Raw genomic sequence first — 23,892 nt, 5'->3', positions numbered from 1 at the left:
GAATTCACTTATTAGTTATAATAGTTTTTGTGTGGCGTTTTTAGGGATCTCTATACAGAGTATCTGGAGAAGGCAATGGCAACACACTCCAGTACTCTTGCCTGGAAAATCCCATGGATGGAGGAGCCTGGTAGGCTGCCATCTATGGGGTCGCACAGAGCTGGACACGACTGAAGTGACTTAGCAGCAGCAGCAGCATATAGAGTATCATATCATCTACAAATAGTGACAGCTTTACATCCTCCTTTCTGGATATCTTTTATTACTTTTTCTTGTCTGACTGCTGTGGCTAGAGCTTCCAAAGCTACACTGAATAGAAGTGGTGAGAGCAGGCATCCTTGCCTTGTTCCTGAATTTAGCAGGAAGGCATTCAGCATTTCACCATTGAGTATTATGTTGGCTGTGGGTTTGCTGTAAATTGCTTCCGAGATTCATTCCCTCTGTACCTACTTACAGGGCTTTCCTGGTGGCCCAGACGGTAAAAAAAGAAGTTTGTTTGTAATGCAGGAGACTTGAGTTCAATCCCTGGGTAGGGAAGATCTTCTGGAGAAGGGAATGGCTACCCACTCTACTATTCTTGCCTGGAGAATCCCATGGACAGAGAAGCCTGGCAGGCTGCAGTCCATGGTGTTGCAAAGAGTCCGACATGGCTGAGTGACTAACACTTACCTATACCCACTTTGATGAGAGGTTGTTTTTTTTTTTTTTTTTTTTTTTAAAATAATGGACGGATGTTGAATTTTATCAAATGCTTTTTCTGCATCTATTGAAATGACCATATAGTTTCTGTCTTTTCTTTTGCTGATGTGGTATATATCATATTGATTTAATTAGGTATAATAAACTGTCCTTGAAACCCTAGAGTGACTCCAACTTGATCATGTTTTTTGATCCTTTTTATGTACTGTATTGGATTCAGTTTGCTAATATTTGTTGAGGATTTTTCCATCTATATTTAGCAAACATATTGACATGTAATTTTCTTTCTTCCTTTTTTTTTCTGTAATTATTCTTGGTTTTGATATCAGGATGATGGTGGCTTTACAGAATGAATTTGGGAGTGTTCCCTTCTCTTCAGTCTTTTGGAATAATTTGAGCATAGATGTGAGGTCTTTGTATGTTTGGTGGAGTTCCTCAGTGAGACCATCTGGTCCTAGACTTTTGTTCGTAGGGAGTTTTTCAAAATAGATGTTCGATTTCACTTTTAGTAATTGGTTTATTCAAATATCTGTTTCTTCTTGATTCAATTTTGGCAGACTGCATATTTCTAAAAGCTTGTCTAATTTGTTGGCATATAAATCTTTGTAGTATGAGTTTTTGTATTTCTGTGGAATCAGTTGTTATTTCTCTTTACTTTCTTATGTTGTTTTTTGGGTCCTATTTCTTTTCTTCTTGAGTTTGGCTACAGGTTACCAAATTTTATTTTTAAAAAAGGGGGGCTCTTGATTTTATTGATCTTTGCACTTTTTTATCTCATTTATTTACTCTCTGATATATATTTATTTCCTGATTTTGGGTCTCATTTGTCCTTCTTCCAGGTCTTTTAGGTGGGAGATTTTTTGAGATTCTTCTTCTTTCTTAAGGCCTGTATCACTATAAACTTACCTCTTAGAAAAGCTTTTGCTGCATCCCACAGATTCTGTAAGGTTGTGTTTTCATTGTCATTTGTCTTGAGGTGTTTTCTGATTTCCTCTTTTATTTCAATGATGACCCACTGGCTTTTTAGCAAGTGGGTTTTTTTCTTATTATTTTCTTTCTGTGGCTGATTTCTAGCTTCATACTGTTGTGGTCAGAAAGATACTAGAAATAATTTCTATCCTCTTTGTTAAGGCTTGTTTTGTGACCTAGTATGTGGTCTACTGCAGAGAATATTCCACAGGGACTTGAAAAAAAAATGTGATTCTGGGGTTTTTGGATGTAGTGCCCTATAGATACTAATTAAATCCACCTGGTCTATTGTATCATTTATGATCTCTGTTCCTTTATTGATTTTCTGTCTGGAAGATCTGTCCATTGGTTTCAGTGGGGTGTTAAAGTTGTCTGCTATTATTGCCTTCCTTTCAATTTCTCCCTTCATGTTTTTAGTATTCATTTTATATATTTAGGTGCTCCTATATTGGATGCACACGTTAATGAATGTAATATCCTCTTCCTGTACTGATCCCTTTGTCATGATAAAATGTTCTCTTTTTTCATAGGCTGTTTAACGTCAATTTGTCTGATATAATTATCACTACTCCCATTTTCTTGCTACTTCAATTTGCATGATATATCTTTTTCCATCCCCTCACTTTCAATTTGTGAGTGCCCTTTATCCTAAGGTGATTCTCTTGTAGGTAGCCTATTATAGGTTCTTGGTGCTTTTTTTTTTAAAATCTAATCTGCCACTCTTTGTTTTTTTGATTAGAGCATTTAGTCCACAGACATTTAAAGTAATATTAGTAGGTATGTACACACTGCCATTTGAAAACTTGCCTCCCAGCTGATTTTGCATTTCTTCTTTTTGTATTTCCTTTTAGGGTTTGATGATTTTCTTTTATATTATGCTAGAGTTCCTTTCTTTTTTGGTTTTGTGAATCTACTTTTAGATTTGTGTGACAATTTTGCTCGGTAGAGTTTCCTATGTTGCAGGTTTTTTTCCCTTTCAGGACTTTGAATATATGATGCCGTCCCCTTGCGGCTTGCAAAATTTATGCAAAAAATCAGGAGATAGCCTTATGGGGGTTCCCCTGTAACTGACTCTGACTCCTTTCCTCTTGCTATCTTTAGAATCTTCTCTTTAACTTTTTCTATGTTAATTATGATATGCCTTGTGTGGGTGTTTAGGTTCATTTTGCTTAGGACCCTCTGTGCTTCCTGTACCTTGGATATCCGTTTCCTTCTCTATGTTTGAGAAGTTTTCAGTCTTTTCAGCAAGTGGTGTTGGGAAAGCTGGACAGTTACATGTAAATCAATGAAATTAGAACACTACTTCAAACCATACACAAAAATAAACCTTGTAAGACCTAAATATCAAGGCACCATGAAACTCCTAGAAGAGAACATAGACAAAAAATTCTCAGACATAAATTGTATCAATGTCTTCTTAGATCATTCTCCAAAGCCAAAAGGAACAGAAGCAAAAATAAACAAATTAGACCTACCCAAACTTATAAGCTTTGGCAGAGTGAAGGAAACGGCTGTATAAACAAAACAAAAAGTCTACCTATGGACTTGGAAAAAAATATTTGTCAATGTGTGACTGAGAAGGGCTTAATTTCTAAAATATACAAATAGGAAAAATTACAATAACCAAAAAACTGAACAACCCAATCAAAAGTGAGCAGAAGAACTAAATTGACATTTCTTCAAAGAAGACATACAGATGGCCGACATGCATATGAAAAGAATAAACTAGGAGTATGGGATTAACATATATGTACTACTATACATAAAATAGATAAGCAACAAGGATTTATACAGGGAACTATATTCAATATCTTGTATTAATAATAACCTATAAGGAAAATTAATCTGAACTACATTTCTCTAAATATACATACATAAAGCTGAATCACTTTGCTACATATTTGAAACTAACACAATATTGTACATCAACTATACCTCAATTAAAAAAAAATGAAACCTAGTTCAGACTAGGCACTGGACAGAAAAGAAAACTTTCTTTACTTAAGGAGTTCATACATATCAGAATAAGGAGTTTCAAAGATGTTAGAAAATAATCATAGCACAATAATCAAACAAAAAGAGGATAACCTTGAAGGAAAAGCTTCTCACTCCTGGGAACAGATCAAGTCAATCTCACAGCAATCTGTACTTTCCTAGATTAACTTCTAACTCAGTTTATGATTATTTATTTAATTATTCTTTCTTCTACTAGACTGTAAGCTCTATGGGGATAGGACTCATGTCTAGCTTTGATTTTCATTCTTTTCCAGAGACCATTAGTACTGTGCTTGGCACACAGCAGGTGCTCAATAAATATGTTAAATGAATATTACAAGACAAAAAAATGAAAGCAAAATAAAATTAATTTAAGGTCAACTGACAGAAACATCTGGTAGCCCCAGAAAGTGTTCAGTGACACAGAAACAAATCTCAGCAAATGGAACAATTTGCTCCACAATAGTTAACAAACGTAAAATCTATACATTAACTATTAAGAGGTGATTGATAATTAAATCTCATGGGAGGAAATACATACATAAAGACTATACCTAAGTAGTTTAATTTCATTTATAAGAAACACTCATATAACATCATTTTTTTTTTCACTGCACCTCTTAGCATGTAAGACCTTAGTTTCCTGACCAGGGATCAATCAAACCTCTGCCCCCTGCATTGGAAGTATGGAGTTTTAATCACTGGACCACCAGGGAAGTCTGATCTAGCATCATTTTTAATATTACTTTCACTTTTTACCCTATATTTTCTTTAAAGCAAAGAATTATTGAAAGAAATACTGCTCAAATCTCAATCCTAAAATAAAGATACTTAAAAGATTCTTTGCATATGAACTACCCTTTTTCTGTTGTTGTTATTTCTGCCCCATTTATTCAAATAGAGAAAGAGAAAATATTAAGTTATAGAATCTAGTTTGCTAGCAACAAACATCCATCTTAATCACTTTCTTAAATCGTTAATTGAAATTCAAGGTTACTATGCTAGGAAATGGTCACATTCAAAGGGACAATCAGCAGAGGAGAGAAAGAAGAGGAGGTTTGGAGAGCTAGTTCTAAAAAAAGTCTGAGGTTTCTTTCTTGCAAAAGGAATCCATTCACATCTGTCACTCATCACCAGTATTTCTCCTGGGAGTCTTTTTATTCCTTTCAGCATTGCACTCAATATTTACTTTAATCTGATTATTTGAGGATGCAGGTTTTGCATGATTATTAGTTGTGGCTAGATCATCATCACTGTATTAATTTAATATGTGGCTTCCCAGGTGGCTCAGTGGTAAAGGCCAATGCAGGAGACAAAAGAGATGCAGTTTCAATCCCTGGGTCAGGAAGATCCTCTAAAGTAGGAAATGGCAAACCCCTCTCCAGTATTCTTGCTTGGAAAACTCCATGGACAGAGGAGCCTGGTAGATTACAGTCCATGGGGTCGCAAAGGGTCAGACATCACTGAGTGACTGAGTGCACACATACACACGCACCATTATATACGAAGCATAATACAGATGTAAAGATGCCTATATCTTAATTTTATCTTATACTACTCCAGACCAGAAGCATGGGGAAAGCTTTATAAAGAAGTGGATTTTAGCCGGTATTCAAAAAGCAGACATGGACTTCCCTGGTGATACAGTAGGTAAGAATTCACCTGCCAATGTAAGGGACATGGGTTCGATCCCTGGTTGGGAAGATTCCACATGCCACGAAGCAACTAAGCCACAACTAAGCAACTAAGTACCACAACTACTAAGCCCAAGTTCTAGGGCCTGAGAGCCACAACTACTAAGCCAAACAGTAGCAACTACTAAGCCTGAACACAACAACTATGAAGTCCATGTACTGAGAGCCTGTGCTCTGAGACAAGAGAAGCCACCACGATGAGAAGCCTGTGTACTGCTAAGAGGAGAAGCCCCTGCTCATCACAACTAAAGAAAGCCTGTGCGCAGCAATGAAGACAGCGCAACCACAAATAAACAAATAATGCCAGAGGACAGGGCATGAATAGAGGTATAGTAAGAGGTAATGCTTCCCTGGTGCCTCAGATAATGAAGCGTCTGCCTACAATGCAGGAGACCTGGGTTCAGTCCCTGGTTTGGGAAGATCTCCTGGAGAAGGAAATGGCAACACATTCCAGTATTCTTGCCTGGAAAATCCCATGGACAGAAGAGCCTGGTAGGCTTACAGTCCATGGGGTCCAAAGAATTGGACACGACTGAGCAACTTCACTTTCACTTTCAAGAGGTAACGCAAGAAAGGTAAGCTGAGGCAAAATTGTTAAGGGTATGAAAAAATGATGCTACAGAGTTGGAAATTTATTCTGTGAAAACCACTAAAGGTTTTGAGCAAGGAAGAGATGATTAGAAAGATAATTCTGGAAGACTATGTACACTGAATTGAAAAGATGAAAATAAGAGACAAAACGTCTTAGAAGGCTACTGTAATTACCCAGGGAAGAAGCTATGAAAACCCAAGTTAAACTGAAAAGAACTGGTAGGACTGGTCACTGCCTGAAGGGTAAAGAGAAGTAGAAAAGATGACTCTAAAGTTTTAAGTCTCCATAACTGGGAAAATGATAATGCCACTAATAAAAACAGATTTAAAAAAAAGGAAGCGGAATAGGTCTAGAAAGGAAGGTAAGTTTGGTTTTGAATATGTTTATTCTTGTTGACCAGATAGATCTAGCAGATGTTTGGTTTAGAGTTGGAAGTGTAAGTTTGATAGAATTTTCTGGAGTAGAATTAACTGTTGATCAAAGACATCAATATTTTTATGATCCAAAAAAAAAAAGTCATTGGCAGTAAAAATAAAAAAAATTCAGCAATTATTTGAAAACAATGAAATTACATTTCCTTTAGGAAGAAAAATATTTTTGTATTTGGCTTTTTTATATAAAAAATAAAATGTGTAAGTAAATATGAAAAAGCCCTATCGTCCTCTTTTGTATTAATAAAACCAATGGGCAAATGATCATTCTCACAAAGAACAGATATTACGAATTATCTTACAGATTCAATTTTTAGAAATTTACCAAAACAAAAACAACAAAAAATAAGAAAAAGTGTCTAATCAAGTTCACTCTTACTCGATTTGCATTAGTTCCACAAAAAGTATACATAAACTAAAATGCCTGACTACCTGGACATATACGACTTAAGACGACCAGAGACGACAAAAGTTGACCTTATTGTAAAAGTTGCTACACACAAAACAATGACAGTTCCTTACATTTACTGGTAGACTACAATGCTGAAATACAGGTGACTTCTATTTACTCTATTTAAATATTTATGCCCTTCAAAATTGGGCTTCCCTGATGGCTCAAAATTATTGTCTCTTACTCTGAGGAAAAAATGTTAAAAGCAGCTGTAACAGGATCTCTGAAAAAAAAAAAAAAAAAGAGCAGTCACAGAAGTGCTGCTTGCTATTAAGCTTAATTAAAAGAAAGAAAAAAAGGGTACATAGTTAACAATGGTTTGTGATAACAAAAAACTTTCCAGGTTCTACCACAGGAAAATTATAATCTTGTTTACACAGTTTTACTCCATGGTTACAACCTAAGTAGGCATCTGGGAATCATTTGTTCATATGACTTCTCCATCCCATTTTACAGTGGCACACGCACAGAGTGTGTGTCTGTATGTGTATGTGGGTAAAGGTCAGCAAGGACTCCCTAGATTTAACCTCTCGGGTAATAGGTTCCCTGGATTGACTCCTGAGACATAACCATATATGAATATGTAAACTATGTGTTCTATTTAGCAGAATTATTTCGACAACAACACATCAGAAGGGTAAGAAGAAAAGTCTCAAAATTGAGAAATCTCAGTTAGTTTTTCTTTATTGGCATGTTAATGGAAGATACGAAATTCAAAGACACTTAGTCCTAAAAACGAACTTGTGATTGAAATGTACTAACCTTTCGTATGCTTATAATGTCTTGGTTGTTCCTTATTTTGTATTTTTAAAGCACTAGGTGAAATGTCATGTGACCTATCCTCTTCAAAGTCACCACATCCAAACCCATAGTTCATACGATGGCCAATTATGCTTACACTGGATGTTGTAGTCCCTATAAAATAAAATACATAAAACAACTTATCTGAATGATGTAGGTAACACCATAGGGAAGTATGGATCTCTTCTCTATCTTGGCTCCTAACGTTTTAGAAAGGGTCTAATAACACTAGAAATTATAACATTATACTATTTTTTAAAAAGTGTTACTTTCTTTTAAATATTGTAATATTTTTTACTTTACTATCAGATTGGAACACTTATATGCTATACTATCCTATTTTATAAAACAGGCTTTAAAATGACAATGAAATAAAAAATTCAATGAATGAAAGAGGTAATCAATCATGTTTTAAAAATGTGATAGCCATTTAATGCTTAAATGAAATTTTACACTTTGCAGCACAACAAAATTGTTTAAAATCTAGAATATTTAATCTATGTCCTGAGAAAGGGCTCCATTTCTATTTTCCATTTCTCTCTTTTCTCCCACTCTCATGATCTAGCTTGTGGGGCAGTAAACTATGTTGTAAACGAGCTCAGAATCTGGACTCATGTTTCACGGCTTTAAATCATAGTACTGCCACTTAAACTACACCGAAAATGGGCAAGACACTTAACTGTATTTGTAAAATGGGGATAAAAATATTATAATAGCTCTTTCAGAACCTTTCTGAGGATTAAATGAAGAAAATGTAAACGGCTTATCACAGAGACTAGCGTATGGTAAATATCCAAATGTTACATTCCTGCTTAAAAATAAAGCAAATCAAACCCTTAATGTAGGCCTCGTTTTAATAAGTACTTAAAATTTTAATCTACATGTGAATGTTTAAACTGAACACTCTATACTAACACTTCGCAGTTGGTAAGACCACAAAACTACAAAGTGGAAAATCCCAGGCAATATATACTTGAGTCACCATCCATTTTTATGTATATCTACTACGTAAACCATTAAGTAATAATAATAAAATATAATTTAATACCATTGATGGTATTTTAATAAAAATAGGACAGTGGGGAGAGAACATGGCTGGTGGCAGTTCGGCTAGAGAGTACTGCAGAGTAAAGGGCACTTGTCAGATTCACTGATGAAGATTTTAAAAATATCTGATATTAAATGATATAGATCTTCTGGGAGTAACATGGATATCCTTCTAAATTCTTCTCGGTTTTGATAGTTAATTCATAAAGTAAGCCTCATAAAGATACTGGCTTTGGATGGAAATGCTTTCTACTAATAGTTGATAACAAAAGCTACAGGAAAATAAGTTTACTGTAACATTTATTAGGAACTTTAGCACAATGTGCTATAGTAGGGTAGTGGTATAATCAATGTGAAAATCTTTATTGGAGATGCTGTAGTATAGACAGATTAGATTTACAATTCTGACATGATTATTTTTATCTTCAGGTAGCATTGGAGAAGGAAATGGCAACCCACTCCAGTGTTCTTGCCTGGAGAATCCCAGGGACAGGGGAGTCTGGTAGGCTGCTGTCTATGGGGTCGCACAGAGTCGGACATGACTGATGCAACTTAGCAGCAGCAGCTCTTATTCTAAGCATTATCATTTTTATGTCTCACCAATTACAACAATAAATTGTACAAATGACTTGCCTACTAAAACCAACACAAAACCTATCCTAAATAATCAGAAAATGTAAATCCAAATTAATAAAATCCTAAACCACCCAAACTTAACACTTTGGAAGCATATTAAATTTAACCAAGAATTTCTCATAGTAAATTCAATAACAGTATTTCCAAAATTTGATCTGAGAAATACCTAACTTATTTGTTAAAAATATATATTTCCAACCCCGAAGATTGATTTAGTATGTATACGGTGAGGCCCCAGAATCTATATTTATATGCATTACTCACGATTCCTAGTATTAGGCAAGTTTGTAAAACACTATTAGACAAGTTTGGGAAACACTGAACATTGCATATAGAAGCATGTATTATTATAAGACCTATCACTCCACTAAAATTTAAATGACTCACAAGCTGATACAACTAGGGTTAGTTGCTGTTCAGTCACTCAGTCCTGTCTGATTCTTTGCAACTCCATGGACTCCAGGACTCCCTGTCCTTCCCTATCTCCCAGAGTTTGCTCAAACTCATGCCCATTGCTTCGATGACGCCATCTATCTATCTCATCCTCTGTCGCCCACTTCTCCTCTCACACTCAATCTTTTCCACCATCAGGGTCTTTTACAGTAAGTCAGCTCTTCATATCAGGTGGCCAAAGTACTGGAGTTTCAGCTTGAGCATCAGTCCTTCCAAGGAATATTCAGGGTTGATGATTGACTGGCTTGATCTCCTTGCTATCCAAGGGGCTCTCAAGAGTCTTCTCCAGCACCATAGTTCAAAAGCATCAATTCTTAGCATTTAACCTTCTCTATGGCCCAACTCTCACATTAATTCCAAGGATATTCTTCCAAAGTAGGTTCCATTTTAGAAACTGGATACAACCTAGCAAGAAAATATCTCTTCAAACTAATAAATTATTTTTTAGGATGATCAGCCTTAAAAAAGAACTGAAGACTAAGTTTATGTATTATATTAATATTTCTTTGGGTCTTTCCCTTTAGGAGAACAAATACTTACCAAGTGGCCACTATGTAGTAGGTGCCTGATGTATGTTATACATTTAGATCTTCACTACCCTTCTCAAGGTTTGCATCACCAAATGAGGAAATTGAGTTTCTAAGCAATTAAGTAACTTCCACAGAACATGCATATGATTATTAAATATCAAACTGAGATTCCAGTTGGGTTCTCTCAGACTCCAAAGTACATAGGCATTGTCTTCTTGTGCTTAGTAGCATAACTATCTCTTAGTCTAACACACAAGGTTTGTGGAAGACAGTTTACCAGGTACATGTGGTTGAGTTCAGCATTTATAATTATGACAGGGACCTGTCATAAATAATTTCTGAGAATCAAGAATCTGAGAGTCCAAAAAAGTAAAATAACTGTAATACCACTATAAAAATGTCAGTGTAATGACATTGCAAAAGAGGTAATATGAATTTTATTTGTGAATTGGGAAGGCATCAAGAGAAAGCAACTTGAGTTGTTTTCAAAGTAGCCTGGTGTATGGTATAGATTTTAGATTTCATCCAGAGGAATCAGCATGTACAACTGCAAAGAGATAGCAAATGGTACTGAATGTGGTCTGAGTTAAATGGATCACAAGATACAAAGCGAAAAGGAAAATGAGGCTAGAGTGGTTTGCATGGACCAGATTACAGAAGAATCCTCTGAATAAATTTACACTGGGCAATATAGCCAATTTTGCATTAGGGGGAATGGACTGTGAGTGAACGAAACCAAAGCTGGAGAGAAATGTTAGGTGGCTAAGTAAAAAATGCTTAAGAGTGATAGTGGGAATTAAAGAGATGAAGCTAAGACATAATTCAATTCAGTTCAGTTCAGTCATTCAGTTGTGTCCGACTCTTTGCAACCCCATGAATCACAGCACGCCTGGCCTCCCTGTCCATCACCAACTCCCGGAGTTCACTCAGACTCATGTCCATCAAGTCAGCGATGGAGGAAGAAATTTAAAATCTTAGCAAACAATTAGATACACACACAACTTTTTAAGAAAGTACTTATAAGTTAAAGTAGTCTTAAGGTTATAGGACTTTTACACTGAGATCATGTGAAAATAAATAGCATATCCTAAACTTATTGTTGTTGTTCAGTCCCTAAGCTGTATCCAGTTTTTTGTGACCCCATGGGCTGCAGCATGCCAGGCTTCCCTGTCCTTCACTGTCTCCTTGAATTTGCTTAAATTCACATCCAGTGGTGCCATCCCACCATCTTATCCTTTGTTGTTTCCTTCTCCTCCTGCTCTCAATCTTTCCCAACATCGGGGTTTTTCCAATAAGTTGGTTCTTCACATCAGGTGACATACTGGAGTTTCAGCTTCAGTGTCAGTGCTTCCTATGAATATTCAGGACTGATTTCCTTCAAGATTGACTGGTCGGATCTCCTTGCAGTCCAAGGGACTCTCAAGAGTATTCTCCAGCACCACAGTTCAAAAGCATCAATTCTTCAGCACTCATCTTTCTTTACAGTCCAACTCTTAACCTCTGTACATGACTACTGGAAAAACCACAGCTTTGACTATATGGACTATTGTCAGAAAAGTGATGTCTTTCCTTTTTCATACACTGTCTAGGTTTGTTATAGCTTTCTTTCCAAGAAGTAAGTGTCTTTTAATTTCATGGCTACAGTTTCCATCTGCAGTGATTTTGGAGCCCAAGAAAATAAAATCTGTTTCCACTTTTTTCCCATCTATTTGCTATGAAGTGATGGGACCAGATGCCATGATCTCATTTTTTTAAATGTTGAGTTTTAAGCCGGCTATCTCACTCTCCTCTTTCACTTTAATCAAGAGCCTCTTTAGTTCCTCTTCACTTTTTGCCATTAGAGGTGTATCATCTGCATATCTGAGGTTGCTGATATTTCTCCCGGCCATCTTGATTCCAGCTTGTAATTCATTCAGCTTGGCATTCTGCATGATATACTCCACATATAATTTAAACAACCAGAGTGACAATATTCAGTTTTGACATACTCTTTTCCAAATTTCAAACCAGTCTGCTGTCTCACGTTCAGTTCTAACTGTTGCTTCTTGCCTTGCATACAGGTTTCTCAGAAAACAGGTCAGGTGATCTGGTATTCCCATCTCTTTTAAGAATTTTCCACAGTTTGTTGTGATTCACAAGGTCAAAGCTTTAGCATAGTCAATGAAACAGAAGTAGATACTTCTCTGGAATTCCCTTGCTTTTTCTATGATCCAATGGATATTAGCAATTTGATCTCTGGTTCCTCTGCTTTTTCTAAACCCAGCTTGTACATCTGGAAGTTCACAGTTTATATACTGCTGAAGCTTAGCTTGAAGGATTTTGAGCGTTACCTTGCTAGTATGTTAAATAAGCACAACTGTACAGTTTGAGCACTCTTTGACATTGGCTTTCTTTGAGAAAGGAAAGAAAACTGACCTCTCCTAGCCTTGCGGCCATTGCTGAATTTTCCAAATTTGCTGGCATATTGAGTACAGCACTTTTAGCAGCAGCATCTTTTACGATTTGAAATAGCTCAGCTGGAATTTCATCACCTCCACTAGCTTTGTGCATAGTGATGCTTCCTAAGGCCCAGGTGACTTTGCACTCCAAGATGTCTGGCTCTAGGTGAGTGACCACACCATTGTGGTTATCCAGGTCATTAAGGGCTTTTGTGTATAGTTCTCCTGTGTATTTTTGCCACCTCTTCTTAATAGCTTCTGTCTCTGTTAGGTCCTTGCTGTTTCTGTCCCTTACCGAGCCCATCTTTGTATGAAGCGTTCCCTTGGTATCTCCAGTTTTACTGAAGAGATCTCTAGTCTTTCCTTTCCTCTCGTCTTTCCTATTGTTTTCCTCTATTTCTATGCATTGTTCACTTAAGAAGGCTTTGTTATCTCTCCTTGCTACCCTCTGGAACTTTGCATTCAGGGGGGTGTATCTTTCCCCTTCTCCTTTGCCTTTTGCTTCTCTTCTTTTCTCAGCTATTTGTAAGGCCTCCTCAGACAACCACTTTGCCCTTCTTGCACTTCTTTTTCTTTGGGATGGTATTGGTCACCGCCTCCTGTACAATATTACAAACTTCAGACCATAGTTCTTCAGGAACTCTGTCTACCAGATCTAATCCTAGCTACAATTAATTCATAATTCAATAGTTTTACAAATCATAAAGAAGACCACATATAGATTCCATCCTAAATGGATGAGAATCCAAATACTTTTCTAATTTGTTACCAATAACAGAATCTATTTTCTAGGAACTGACGTTATAAATTAGTGACTTCCAGGTTGGTCTGTAAAATGTTTACACAAGATACACTAGTTAAATATTATTTTTAAAAGAAACTGTGTTGTTTGGTTCCCTGGTGGTTTCTAAAGTATGCTGCGCATTAGAATCACCTAGAGTTCTCAGAAACTTTGATGTCCAGGTCGCATTCTGTATCAATTAAATCAAAATGCCCTGGCACAGGAGCCAATATGGGTAACTTATAGACTTAAAGGAGGGACCAATTATACAGGTAAGTATTTTTTCTTCCAGAAACAATACATTATTTATTCTTGCCACAATGGCCTTTTAAGGAGTTAAAAGATGATTAGTCTTAATTGGTAATTACAAAACTTCTAAATCTAAAATGCATTTGCCATCAGTCCATCACTTATTTATCATCTAAAAATCTGTAAATTGTATTTATGACAGATTCATAGAATACCTGTACTGGGGCTTTGTTCAGCTACCTGAGAGTTCTTATTCTTTGCCGAAGAAAGTCTTGTTGGACAAGGTTTTGATCCAAAAATTGGAAATATGTCTGACCTACAATGAAACAAGATAATTTCAATAAATATTGATGATCCAAAGCTATTAACATTCTCATATAAAACATTCTCTATACTTTAATTAACTTATTAGACTTAGATAATAAGGCAGGAAAAAGTATGAAAAAATAAGGCTAAGAATATTTCTTATTGGTATTCCTAGTTCACCTTTTGAACTTCCAACCTTTTCAATGTATCAGTTCAGTTCAGTTCATTTCAATTCAGTTGAGTTGCGTCTGACTCTTTGCAATCCCATGGGCTGTAGCACACCAGGCTTCCCTGTCCATCACCACTCCCAGAGCTTGCTCAAACTCATGTCCATTGGGTTGGTGATACCATCCAACCATTTCATCCTCTGTTGTCCCCTTCTCCTCCTGCCTTCAATTTTTCCCAGCATCAAGGTCTTTTCCAAGGAGTCAGCTCTTCGCATCAGGTGGCCAAAGTATTAGAGTCTCAGCTTCAGCATCAGTCCTTCCAATGAATATTCACGATTAGTTTCCTTTAGGATTGACTGGTTGGATCTCCCTGCAGTCCAAGGGACTCTCAAGAGTCTTCTCCAACATCACAGTTCAAAAACATCAATTCTTTGGCACTCAGCTTTCTTTATTGTCCAACTCTCACATCCATACATGACTACTGGAAAAATCATAGCTTTGACTATATGGACCTTTGTTGGCAAAGTAATGTCTCTGCTTTTTAATATGCTCTCAAGGTTTGTCATAGCTTTTCTTCCAAGGAGCAAGCATATTTTCAACATATGGTCAACCCTTAATTATTCATGAGAGGATTACCAAAGGAAATTAAGACACTGCAATTTGTGGTGTATAATCTTTCTTTTCATTGAATTATGCAAGCCCCTTCACCACAACAAGGCTGTGATCCAGGAAGAGGATATGCAGAATACATCACTCAAAATGCCAGGCTGGATGAATCACAACCTGGAATAAACACTGAAGGGAGAAATATCAGCAACCTCAGATGTGCTATAGATGATATCATTCTAATGGCAGAAAGTGAAAAGGAATTAAAGAGCCTCTTGATGAGGGTGAAAGAGGAGAGTGTAAAAGCTGGCCTGAAACTCAACATTACAAAAACTAAGATGGCATCTGGTCCCATCACTTTAAGGCAAATAGAAGGGCAAAAAGTAGAAATAGTGACAAATTTTATTTTCTTGGGCTCCAAATTCACTGTGGATGGTGACTGCAGCCATAAAATTAAGACACTTGCTCCTTGGAAGGAAAGCTATGACAAACCTAGATAGCGTATTAAAAAGCAGAGTTATCACTTTGCCGATAAAGATCGATGTAGTCAAATGTAGTTTTTCCAGGAGTCATGTACACATGTGAGAGCTGGGCCATCAACAAGGCTGACTGCAAAAGAACTGATGCTTTTGAATTGTGGTGCTGAAGACTGTTGAGAATCTTCCTGGATTGCAAGGAGAACAAACCAGCCAATCCTAAAGGAAATAAATCCTTGAATATTCATTGGAAGGCCTACTGCTGAAGCTGAAGTTCCAATACTTCAGCTACCTGACAAGACAAGCTGACTCAATGGAAAAGACCCTGATGCTGGGAAAGATTGAAGGTAAAATGAGAAGGGGGAGACAGAGAATGAGAGGTTAGATAGCATCATCAACTCAGTGGACATGAATTTGAGCAAACTCAGAGACTGTGGAGGACAGAGGAGCCTCCTGGTGTGCATGGGGTCGCAAAGAGTTGGACACGACTTGGTGACTGAACAACAACAAATCTTTGCGTGTGTGTGTTGGGTGGGGGGGAACCTGATCCAAAAACAGTCCATTCCAGAACTAAGCCAAATGATTCCAGTTATCTAATATATTATCTACCTTCATATATAATATAAAAATAGGGACTTTACAATAAGTAAGAGATCAGCAACAAGTGAATTTAGCAAATGCGTGCTTTCTTCCTGGACTATTTTTTTTTGCTATTCTTTGACTTTAAAAAGGCCTATAGGCCTTGTTTCACAAAGAAATCAAACTGAAGAATATTAAGTCTGTAGATAAGGGAACTGTTTGAAATCAATAAGAGCTAGTATGCCAATAAGTTAGTGATGGATATTACAAAGAACAGATTTTACAAAGAAGTACAATTTTTGTAGGTGGGCAGGCATATTTGTTAATTGGCCTAATGAGAAATCAATGCTAAAAATTTTAAGAATAATTACTCTAGATTAGATGACAGTCAATTTACATTGATTACATTGACTGTCAATTTACACTATACTGGGTGTACTGGAGTTGGATGAAAGAAAGTATTTCATTCTGTAGAAAAGTGTTTCTCAATAATTTTTCCTTCCCAATCTACATTAAGGATGAAAGCCCTGTAGTCAGTAGTAGTGACTTTCTTTGGCAATGATTCTTAAGGCAGGATGTAAGCAGGTTGAGAATTACTGCTCTTAAACTAATAAAATTAAATGTGGAAATAGTAAATTCATTAAAGTTAATTCAGTCCATAACTGAGGGTATACTGAATTCCTTTTACATAGAGTTCAATATCTGAAGAGACAGTTCAATACCTGTCTCATGTTGTTAAATGAGACAACATCAGGAATAGTAAATTCTAAATGTTGTAATATAAAAATGAACTTTCCTTCCCAATTGTGTTCCAGATTACTTACAGAACTTTGAAACTGTAAGAGTATGTAATATAAAATTTCACATCTTTGGAAGATAAAGGAAAAACTTTAGGTCTAAAAGATAAATGTATATATTTTAAATGTCTGGTAACTTCACCAGCCCACACAGCCATTCCAAATTCATTTTGTAAATCTATTACATTATTCTACCCAGGTAATTACAACAAAGGAATTTCCAGTAAGAAAAAATTCCCAAATGCAAAATAAGCTGCTACTGAAGTTAAAAAATATGGGGAAGAAAATCTGGGATGAGACAAACCTTTCACAACGGACACAAAAATTTGGTTTAATCCTATGTACTGCTGAAATAAAATACCCTTTCATATTAATGTTCAGAGAACACCATCTTTCCTTTAAATATGTAATCTCTACCTATATTATTAGGGGTTCTAGTTCACTTAAGTGAAAATAATTTAAATTTAATTTTAAATATTTACTTCTAATGTCAATAGGTATATATAAACATGGGCTTTCAAGGTGGCAAGAGTGGTAAAGAACCCACCCACCAATGTAGGAGATGTAAGAAGTGCAGGCTGGATCCCTAGGTAGGGAAGATGCCCTAGAGGAGGGCATGGCAACCCACTCCAGTATTCTTGCTTTGAGAATCCCATGGACAGACGAGCCTGGTGGGCATAGGGTCACAAAGAGTCGGATACAAATGAAGCGACCTAGCAAACATATATATACATGGTATAGGATAAAATCAAAGGAAAACGAAATTAAACAGACCACCACCAACAAATGTTAAAAAGGATGTGAAACAACTGAAACTGTCATACATTGCTGATGGGAGTGTAAAACAGCAGAAGCATTTTAGAAAACTGTTTGAAAAGTTAGATGTCCATGTACCCAAGACCTAACAATTCTACTCTTAGGTTATTGTCTAAAGTAAAGGGGAATACCCCTGAAACTAACACAACATTGCAAATCAACTATAGTTCAATATAAAGTAAAATTTAAAAAATAAATAACTAAAATGAAATAAAATAAAGAGGGAAAGGATTCCCCAAAATCCTAGAATAGGGTCACGAACAATTCCAAAAATCAAGGTAGGATCACTCTTTTAAGACTGAGAGGTTATTGAGGTAATCTGGAAAAGTTTGTCAAAGTGCTATGCTGTCAGTGTAGAATGATCAGGACTCTCATTCTAGCACTGTTGTGGTAAGGAAATTTCCAAGAGGGCTACAGAAGCTATGGCATGGAGTCCTAAATTCCCACAAGGTAATGGAATAACGAAAGTAGTTGGGTAATGGCTGGGTGGAGTTTATCCACATCAGAGGAAATTAGTGCTGAGTTTTAAACAAAAGCAATAATATCAGCTATTAGTCAATTGCCAAAGAGTTAATGATACAGAAAAGAGCTAAAGGACAAACAGTATTAGGATAAAGCTTAGATAGGCAGAATAACAAGTGTAACTTTGAGACTAGGCTTTATATTAATTTAGTTGGCATTGTGTTCTGTCTCTCCTCCCACACCACAAACTAAGGCTAAGCAAGGTAATATCTGTAAACTTTCCCGTTTTCTTTTAATTGTACTTCAATGTTTTAAAAACTAGTAATTAAATGATTTCAAAGTTTTTAAAAAAAATATGATAATAGAGCTTCAGGCTAAAAATTATAGATTAAAATTCATTTAACACATCAAAAAATAAAATACATTATTCTCTTCCCCTGGGGAGTTGTCGACAGAGAAGAAGTCAAGGATTCTTGGCTGTAAACTCCACTTTCACTGTAGGAACTGATATTTGGAGAGGAAGATCGCGATGGGGAATCCACAGTCAAGTCAAGCTTCATGGCGGAATCTGGGCTTTCAAGATCAGAAGTACTGCCACTCAGTTTTGCTCTTTTCTTAGCTGCGCTATTACGAAGGGACCTAAGAGAGCTCTGCATCTAAGGAAAAAAAAAAACTTTACAAAATAATTATACAAATAAAAGCTATCCTTAGATTTAAAACTCTAATAACTAAACCGAGCTAGCTACTCTTCACTCTAACACTAACAAGATGGATGTTAACATATCTATATATAGTATAAATACAGACTTTAGTACTTAGGTATTTATAAACAACCTCCTAGGCTAAAAGTTCCTTAAGAGGAAGGATCTCAAGATATTATTCATCCTGCTATTTTTAGCACTGGGTATAATGACTAATACACTGTAAAAATTCAGTTCATAAAGTGAATGATTGAACCAGATGGTAGACAGCCCAGCTGAAGTCATCTTAGGTCAACAGTGTGTTGATGTGGCTATTTAACAGTTCTATGAGAAGGTTAGCAAAAAAGTAATCAGCTTTCTAAATCTGAAGCTTACATCAAGCTTGCTAGTGTTCAGAGAATAATAGATCAGTATATGTAACTTCTGAAGAAAGGTATTTACAAAACTGCAGAGTAGAAATCTTCATTACATATATATTAAGCTTGGGAACAGAACCTTGAACAAATTAAGGAACTCAGAAATATATACAAATTATGTTTTGCTTACATTTTGATTAAGTATGGCCACTTCCCTAGTAAGTCCTTAGAAGGTTGAATATTTAAAAATAGTAGTATCTGTTTATATGTACTAATCATAAAAAAGAAATTACCTCTTCAACTACCCACTAAAAGGATTATTTTTAAGTTATCATAAAAAGTAATATAAAAATATATAGGACCAGATGAAATTTATTAGCTACATAGGAAAGTGTCTTTTTAAAACCATCACAATGTTGTAATTATTCTTCAATTAAAATAAAATAATTTTAAAAAGTACCTCTTCTATAAGTTTCTTTTCTATAAATAAATTTCATTTCTAGTACCATTGGAATATAACTGGAAAAACAAAAACAAAAAGAAAAAAAACAAGGAAAAACTTAACAAGCAATTAGAAGCTGGAATGAACAATCTATTAAGAACCAATTTTGGTTCTGTATAAGTCAGTTTTACACAGGCTTAATGTTAGCTTTGTAAATAAATATGCATTAATTTTTTTTTTAGTCAACTATTAGTACTGATGCCTCAGGTCTTAAAGATGCGCTAAACTAAGACCATAATAAGACCATCACATATCATCACTGGGTGTTACAGTTTACATATTTAATGTAAAACACTTTTAAACCTGACATCAGACAAACTGAAATGATAAAAAGGAAGCATCTGTGGAAACAGTGCTCCGAATCCAAAGTAATATAGCAGCCACATTCCTTCTCTGGCATAATTAATATGCATAGTTATCATGCTGGCAATACATTTTTATAGTATAAATGGAGTTATCTAGGATTCAAAGATGAATATAAAATATGATCTCAATTCCATAAAGATAAACTTGTATGTATGCACAAGGGATATGCTCAAGAATGTTTACTGCAGCATTGTTTACAATAGCAAAAGATGAGGAATAAGCCAAAATCAATTATATGAATGTGCGTGTGCTAAATTTCTGTATTACAGCTATACGTGTATGTGTGCTAAGTCACTTCAGTTGTGTATGACTCTTTGTGACCCTATGGACTGTAGCCCAGCAGGCTCCTCTGTCCATGGGATTCTCCAGGCAAAAATACTGGAATGGGTTGCTGTGCCCTATTCCAAGCGGTCTTTCTGACCCAGGGACTGAACCTGCGTCTCTTATGTCCCGTGTTGACAGGTGGGTTCTTTACCACTAGTGCCACCTGGGAAGCTCATACATTATATATACTATATATTACAATATATATATTGATACTATATTCCATATATTATATAAATTATATATTATATACATTGTAATGTATACGAGTACACTATAAATAAATGCATCAAATATTACTATATATATTAACATAAAAAGTACAGAAATACATAAAACACAAATTAATGGTAATAGTGGTTGTCTCTGGTGAAGAGGAAAGAGAAACTGGATTGGGGAGGGAACTACATTATGTTTCATTTATTTAAAAAGTAGGAAAAATATGATAAATTGTTCATTTTGGGGGGCTTAGTGCATAGGTGTATTGCTATATTATTTGTATTTTTGATTTTAAAAGGAATAATATATGCACAGAAAAAATATTGGAAGGAAAAACATCAGTGTGTTAATGATAATTCGGGGTAGTGTAATTTAGTGTGATAAATTTTCTTCCTAATAGTTCACTATAGTTTCCATGTTTTCTACTGCAAACACATAAAATATTTTTACAAGTAAGACAAGATGTTATGAGATTCAAAGTACTTGATTTTTCCTTAAATGAAAACTATTATAAACTACAAGCATTTAGAAATTATTGAAAGTATTTGATTCTAACCTCTTCTTGATCCAAATCTTTATCCCTGATATTTAAATCTGAAAGATCAACTGTAAGATTATCTTTTTCACTCTTCCAAATGTCATCAGGCTCTTTCTTTTTGGGTCCCACTATGCTTAGATCAGCTTTATCAGGCAAAAGGCTGATTCCCCGTGGTATGGGAGGTACAGGTTTGGTCCCATTTAAGCCTCGTCGGGAAGATGGTGATCTCACCAAAGCAGGAGTAAGTTGAACTTGAGGAGGTTTCTCTTGAGAATTTTCTCCTGCATGGAAAAGACACATTACTTCTTTTTTCAACTTCAAGTTGGCAAACAAGTTAGCATTAAAATCACAAGTGTTTAGGATTAGTTGTTTTTAAATTAAAAAGCACACTATATTATATTGGAAATAAAGATTGCTACTTGAGATTTAAAAAAACATTGTTCCCTAACAAAAATAACAAAAATGGACCACCCAGAATCCTTTCATACGAAATACAAATATTATATACCAAGTGAATTTTTTTTTTTGGCCATGCTGCTCAGCTTGTAGGATCTTAGGTCCCCAAACAGGGATTGAATCCAGGCTCTCAGCAGTGAAAGCTCACAGTTCTAATCACAGGACTGCCAGAGAACTTCCCGAAATGGCTACCTTCATACATATCACCATGATTAATATTTGTAAAGTCCACAGTAACCTAGGAACATTAATGATCTGGCTTGATCTAAGCAACATTTGATGTAAACACACTTGAATGACTACTATGTGCAAAGCAGTAATATTGGGCACTAAGGAGAACAAGTTAAACAATATTTCAGCTTTCAATACAGTATCTGATTTTGGAGGAAAGACAAATACAGAAAAAAATTAACAGAAGAAAATGAAGGCTCAATGCTAAAAGAAAGTAATAAAGTCGGCTGACTATGCAATAAACTGACGTTATGGTTATAAACTGGAACATTCGTGCTGTGGGGCAGTTTAAAGGTGAAATATTTGACCTTAGGGGCTAGGGTTAGTGAAGCATTTGGGACATGGGACTCACCTTTCACAGACTTTCTGAAACTGAATCTGTCTTGAATAAACATATATGCCATTATTATGATTTTGGCGTGGGCTATTGTTAAGGATATTTTAGCTGAGAACAAACAGTAGTGTGTCTGTGCTCAGTTGCTCAGTCATGTTTGAAGCTTTGTAACACCATGGACTGTAGCCTGTCAGGCTCCTCTGTCCATGGAACTTTCTAGGCAAGAATCCTGGAGTGGGTTGCCATTTTCCTACTCCAGGAGATCCTCCTGAACATGCATCGCTTGTGTCTCCTGCACTTACAGGCAGTCTTTACCACTGAGCCACCTGGGAAGCCCAACAAACAGTAGCAAACCCATCAAAATAATTTTGATAGTAACATTCAATAAGTGTTGGATAAATACTAGACACTGAGGTAAATATATGAACGATATTTTATATTTGTAAAGCTAAAACTTGTTAGTAGGCTCTCAGACTGTTCATATTCATGTCCATTAAAAAGCACTATTATTTAGTTCTACAAAAGGATTCTGAAGTGGCAATACAAGAAAAAAAAAGAAATGACAATTTTAACTGAATTTTATATTACACATTTGATCTACTGAACATTCCATTAATATTTTGCCAAATATTTACTAATTCAGAGAAATAAAATGCAATTTACTTTTAAAGATCTGACAACCCTAACTTCAAATAATTATTCAAACATACAAATATTTGAACAAAGTATTAATTTTTACCATCATATATACCTGTAGGATCAGACGATTTTTGGCTGACAAGCTTTTTTTGTGGACTTGGCTTTGAAAGCCCTTCAAAGCTTTTAAGAGGCCAGGAACTTGAGAAACTAACGGAATTATCTTGAGACTTCTTTGGAGACACAGTAAGAGACGTGTGCTTTGGACTAGTTCGAGGTGACGAGAGAGGACAGGATGGAAGAAGGACAGCTCCTGAACTTGAATTTGGACCAGAGTATGATGAAGAACGCTCTGTTTGACTGCCAAATGTTTGCTGTGTCTTACTACTGAAACACAGGCTAGCACAAACTGTAATAAGACAAAAGAGAATATTATTTATTTATCTACATCTTCTAAGAGTTTTAAGTTTTTTTGCTTTTCACATTCAGGTTTTTAATCCTATCTGGCATCCATACTTTTGCAGGTAAAAACCTAATTTAACTTTCTTCTATAGAGATAGTGTAATTCTCCCAGTGCCACTTTTTGAACCATACATTCTTTCCCTTTCATCTATAAATCTCCCATATGTATATTTGAGTCTATTCTTAGGTGCTTCTTATGGGTTCCATTAACCGTTTTTTCTGTTTCTACAGTAGTACCACAATGTTTTATTTATCCTCACACTGATAAGTCTCCTTCCATTCTTTTTTCCAGCTTTGAGAGATGGCTGACGTACATTACTGTATGAGTTTAAGGCATACGCCACGATGGTTTGATATATATATAGTAGTTGTTTAGTCTGTAAGTGATCTCCGACTCTTTGCAACCCGTGGGCTACAGTGTGCCAGGCTTTTCTGTCCTTCACAGTCTCTTGGGAGTTTGCTCAAACTCATGTCCATTGAGTCGATGATGCCATCCAACCATGTCATCCTTTGTCACTCCCTTCTCCTCCTGCCCTCAATCTTTCCCAGCATCAGGATGTCTTCCAATGAATCAGCTCTTTCCATTAAGTGGCCAAAGTATCGAAGCTTCAGCTTCAGTGTATATAGAGAGTGAAATGTATATGTATGGTGAAATGATTAATAAGATAGGTTCAGCTAACATCTTCTGACATAGATAAAAAGAAAAAAGGAAAAAGAACTTTCTCCTTGTGATGAGAACTCTTAGAATGTATTCTTGTAACAACTTCTATATATGCCACACAGCAGTGTTAA

General features: G+C 35.8%; 1 protein-coding gene across 7 annotated transcripts in view; it reads right to left on the bottom strand.

The window, feature by feature from the left end:
- TOGARAM1 (TOG array regulator of axonemal microtubules 1) overlaps nucleotides 1–23,892 on the bottom strand; it is a 77,027-nt gene that overhangs the window by 28,221 nt on the left and 24,914 nt on the right. For 4 of the 7 annotated variants that reach the window (XM_042235321.2, XM_012099164.4, XM_042235322.2 and 1 more), the window contains 5 exons: nucleotides 22,754–23,047; nucleotides 21,000–21,262; nucleotides 18,399–18,631; nucleotides 13,982–14,082; nucleotides 7,594–7,746 (listed from right to left, as the gene is read on the bottom strand). In XM_042235321.2, coding sequence (XP_042091255.1) covers nucleotides 7,594–7,746; nucleotides 13,982–14,082; nucleotides 18,399–18,631; nucleotides 21,000–21,262; nucleotides 22,754–23,047 — 1,044 coding nt within the window. The remainder of the gene's footprint in view (nucleotides 1–7,593; nucleotides 7,747–13,981; nucleotides 14,083–18,398; nucleotides 18,632–20,999; nucleotides 21,263–22,753; nucleotides 23,048–23,892) is intronic. The other 3 variants (XM_060401834.1, XM_027957299.2, XM_060401835.1) reach the window with 1 other exon arrangement.

The sequence above is a fragment of the Ovis aries genome, chromosome 18 (assembly GCF_016772045.2).
Source record: "Ovis aries strain OAR_USU_Benz2616 breed Rambouillet chromosome 18, ARS-UI_Ramb_v3.0, whole genome shotgun sequence".
Classification (NCBI taxonomy): domain Eukaryota; kingdom Metazoa; phylum Chordata; class Mammalia; order Artiodactyla; family Bovidae; genus Ovis; species Ovis aries.
This window is presented reverse-complemented; position numbering and strand designations above follow the sequence as displayed.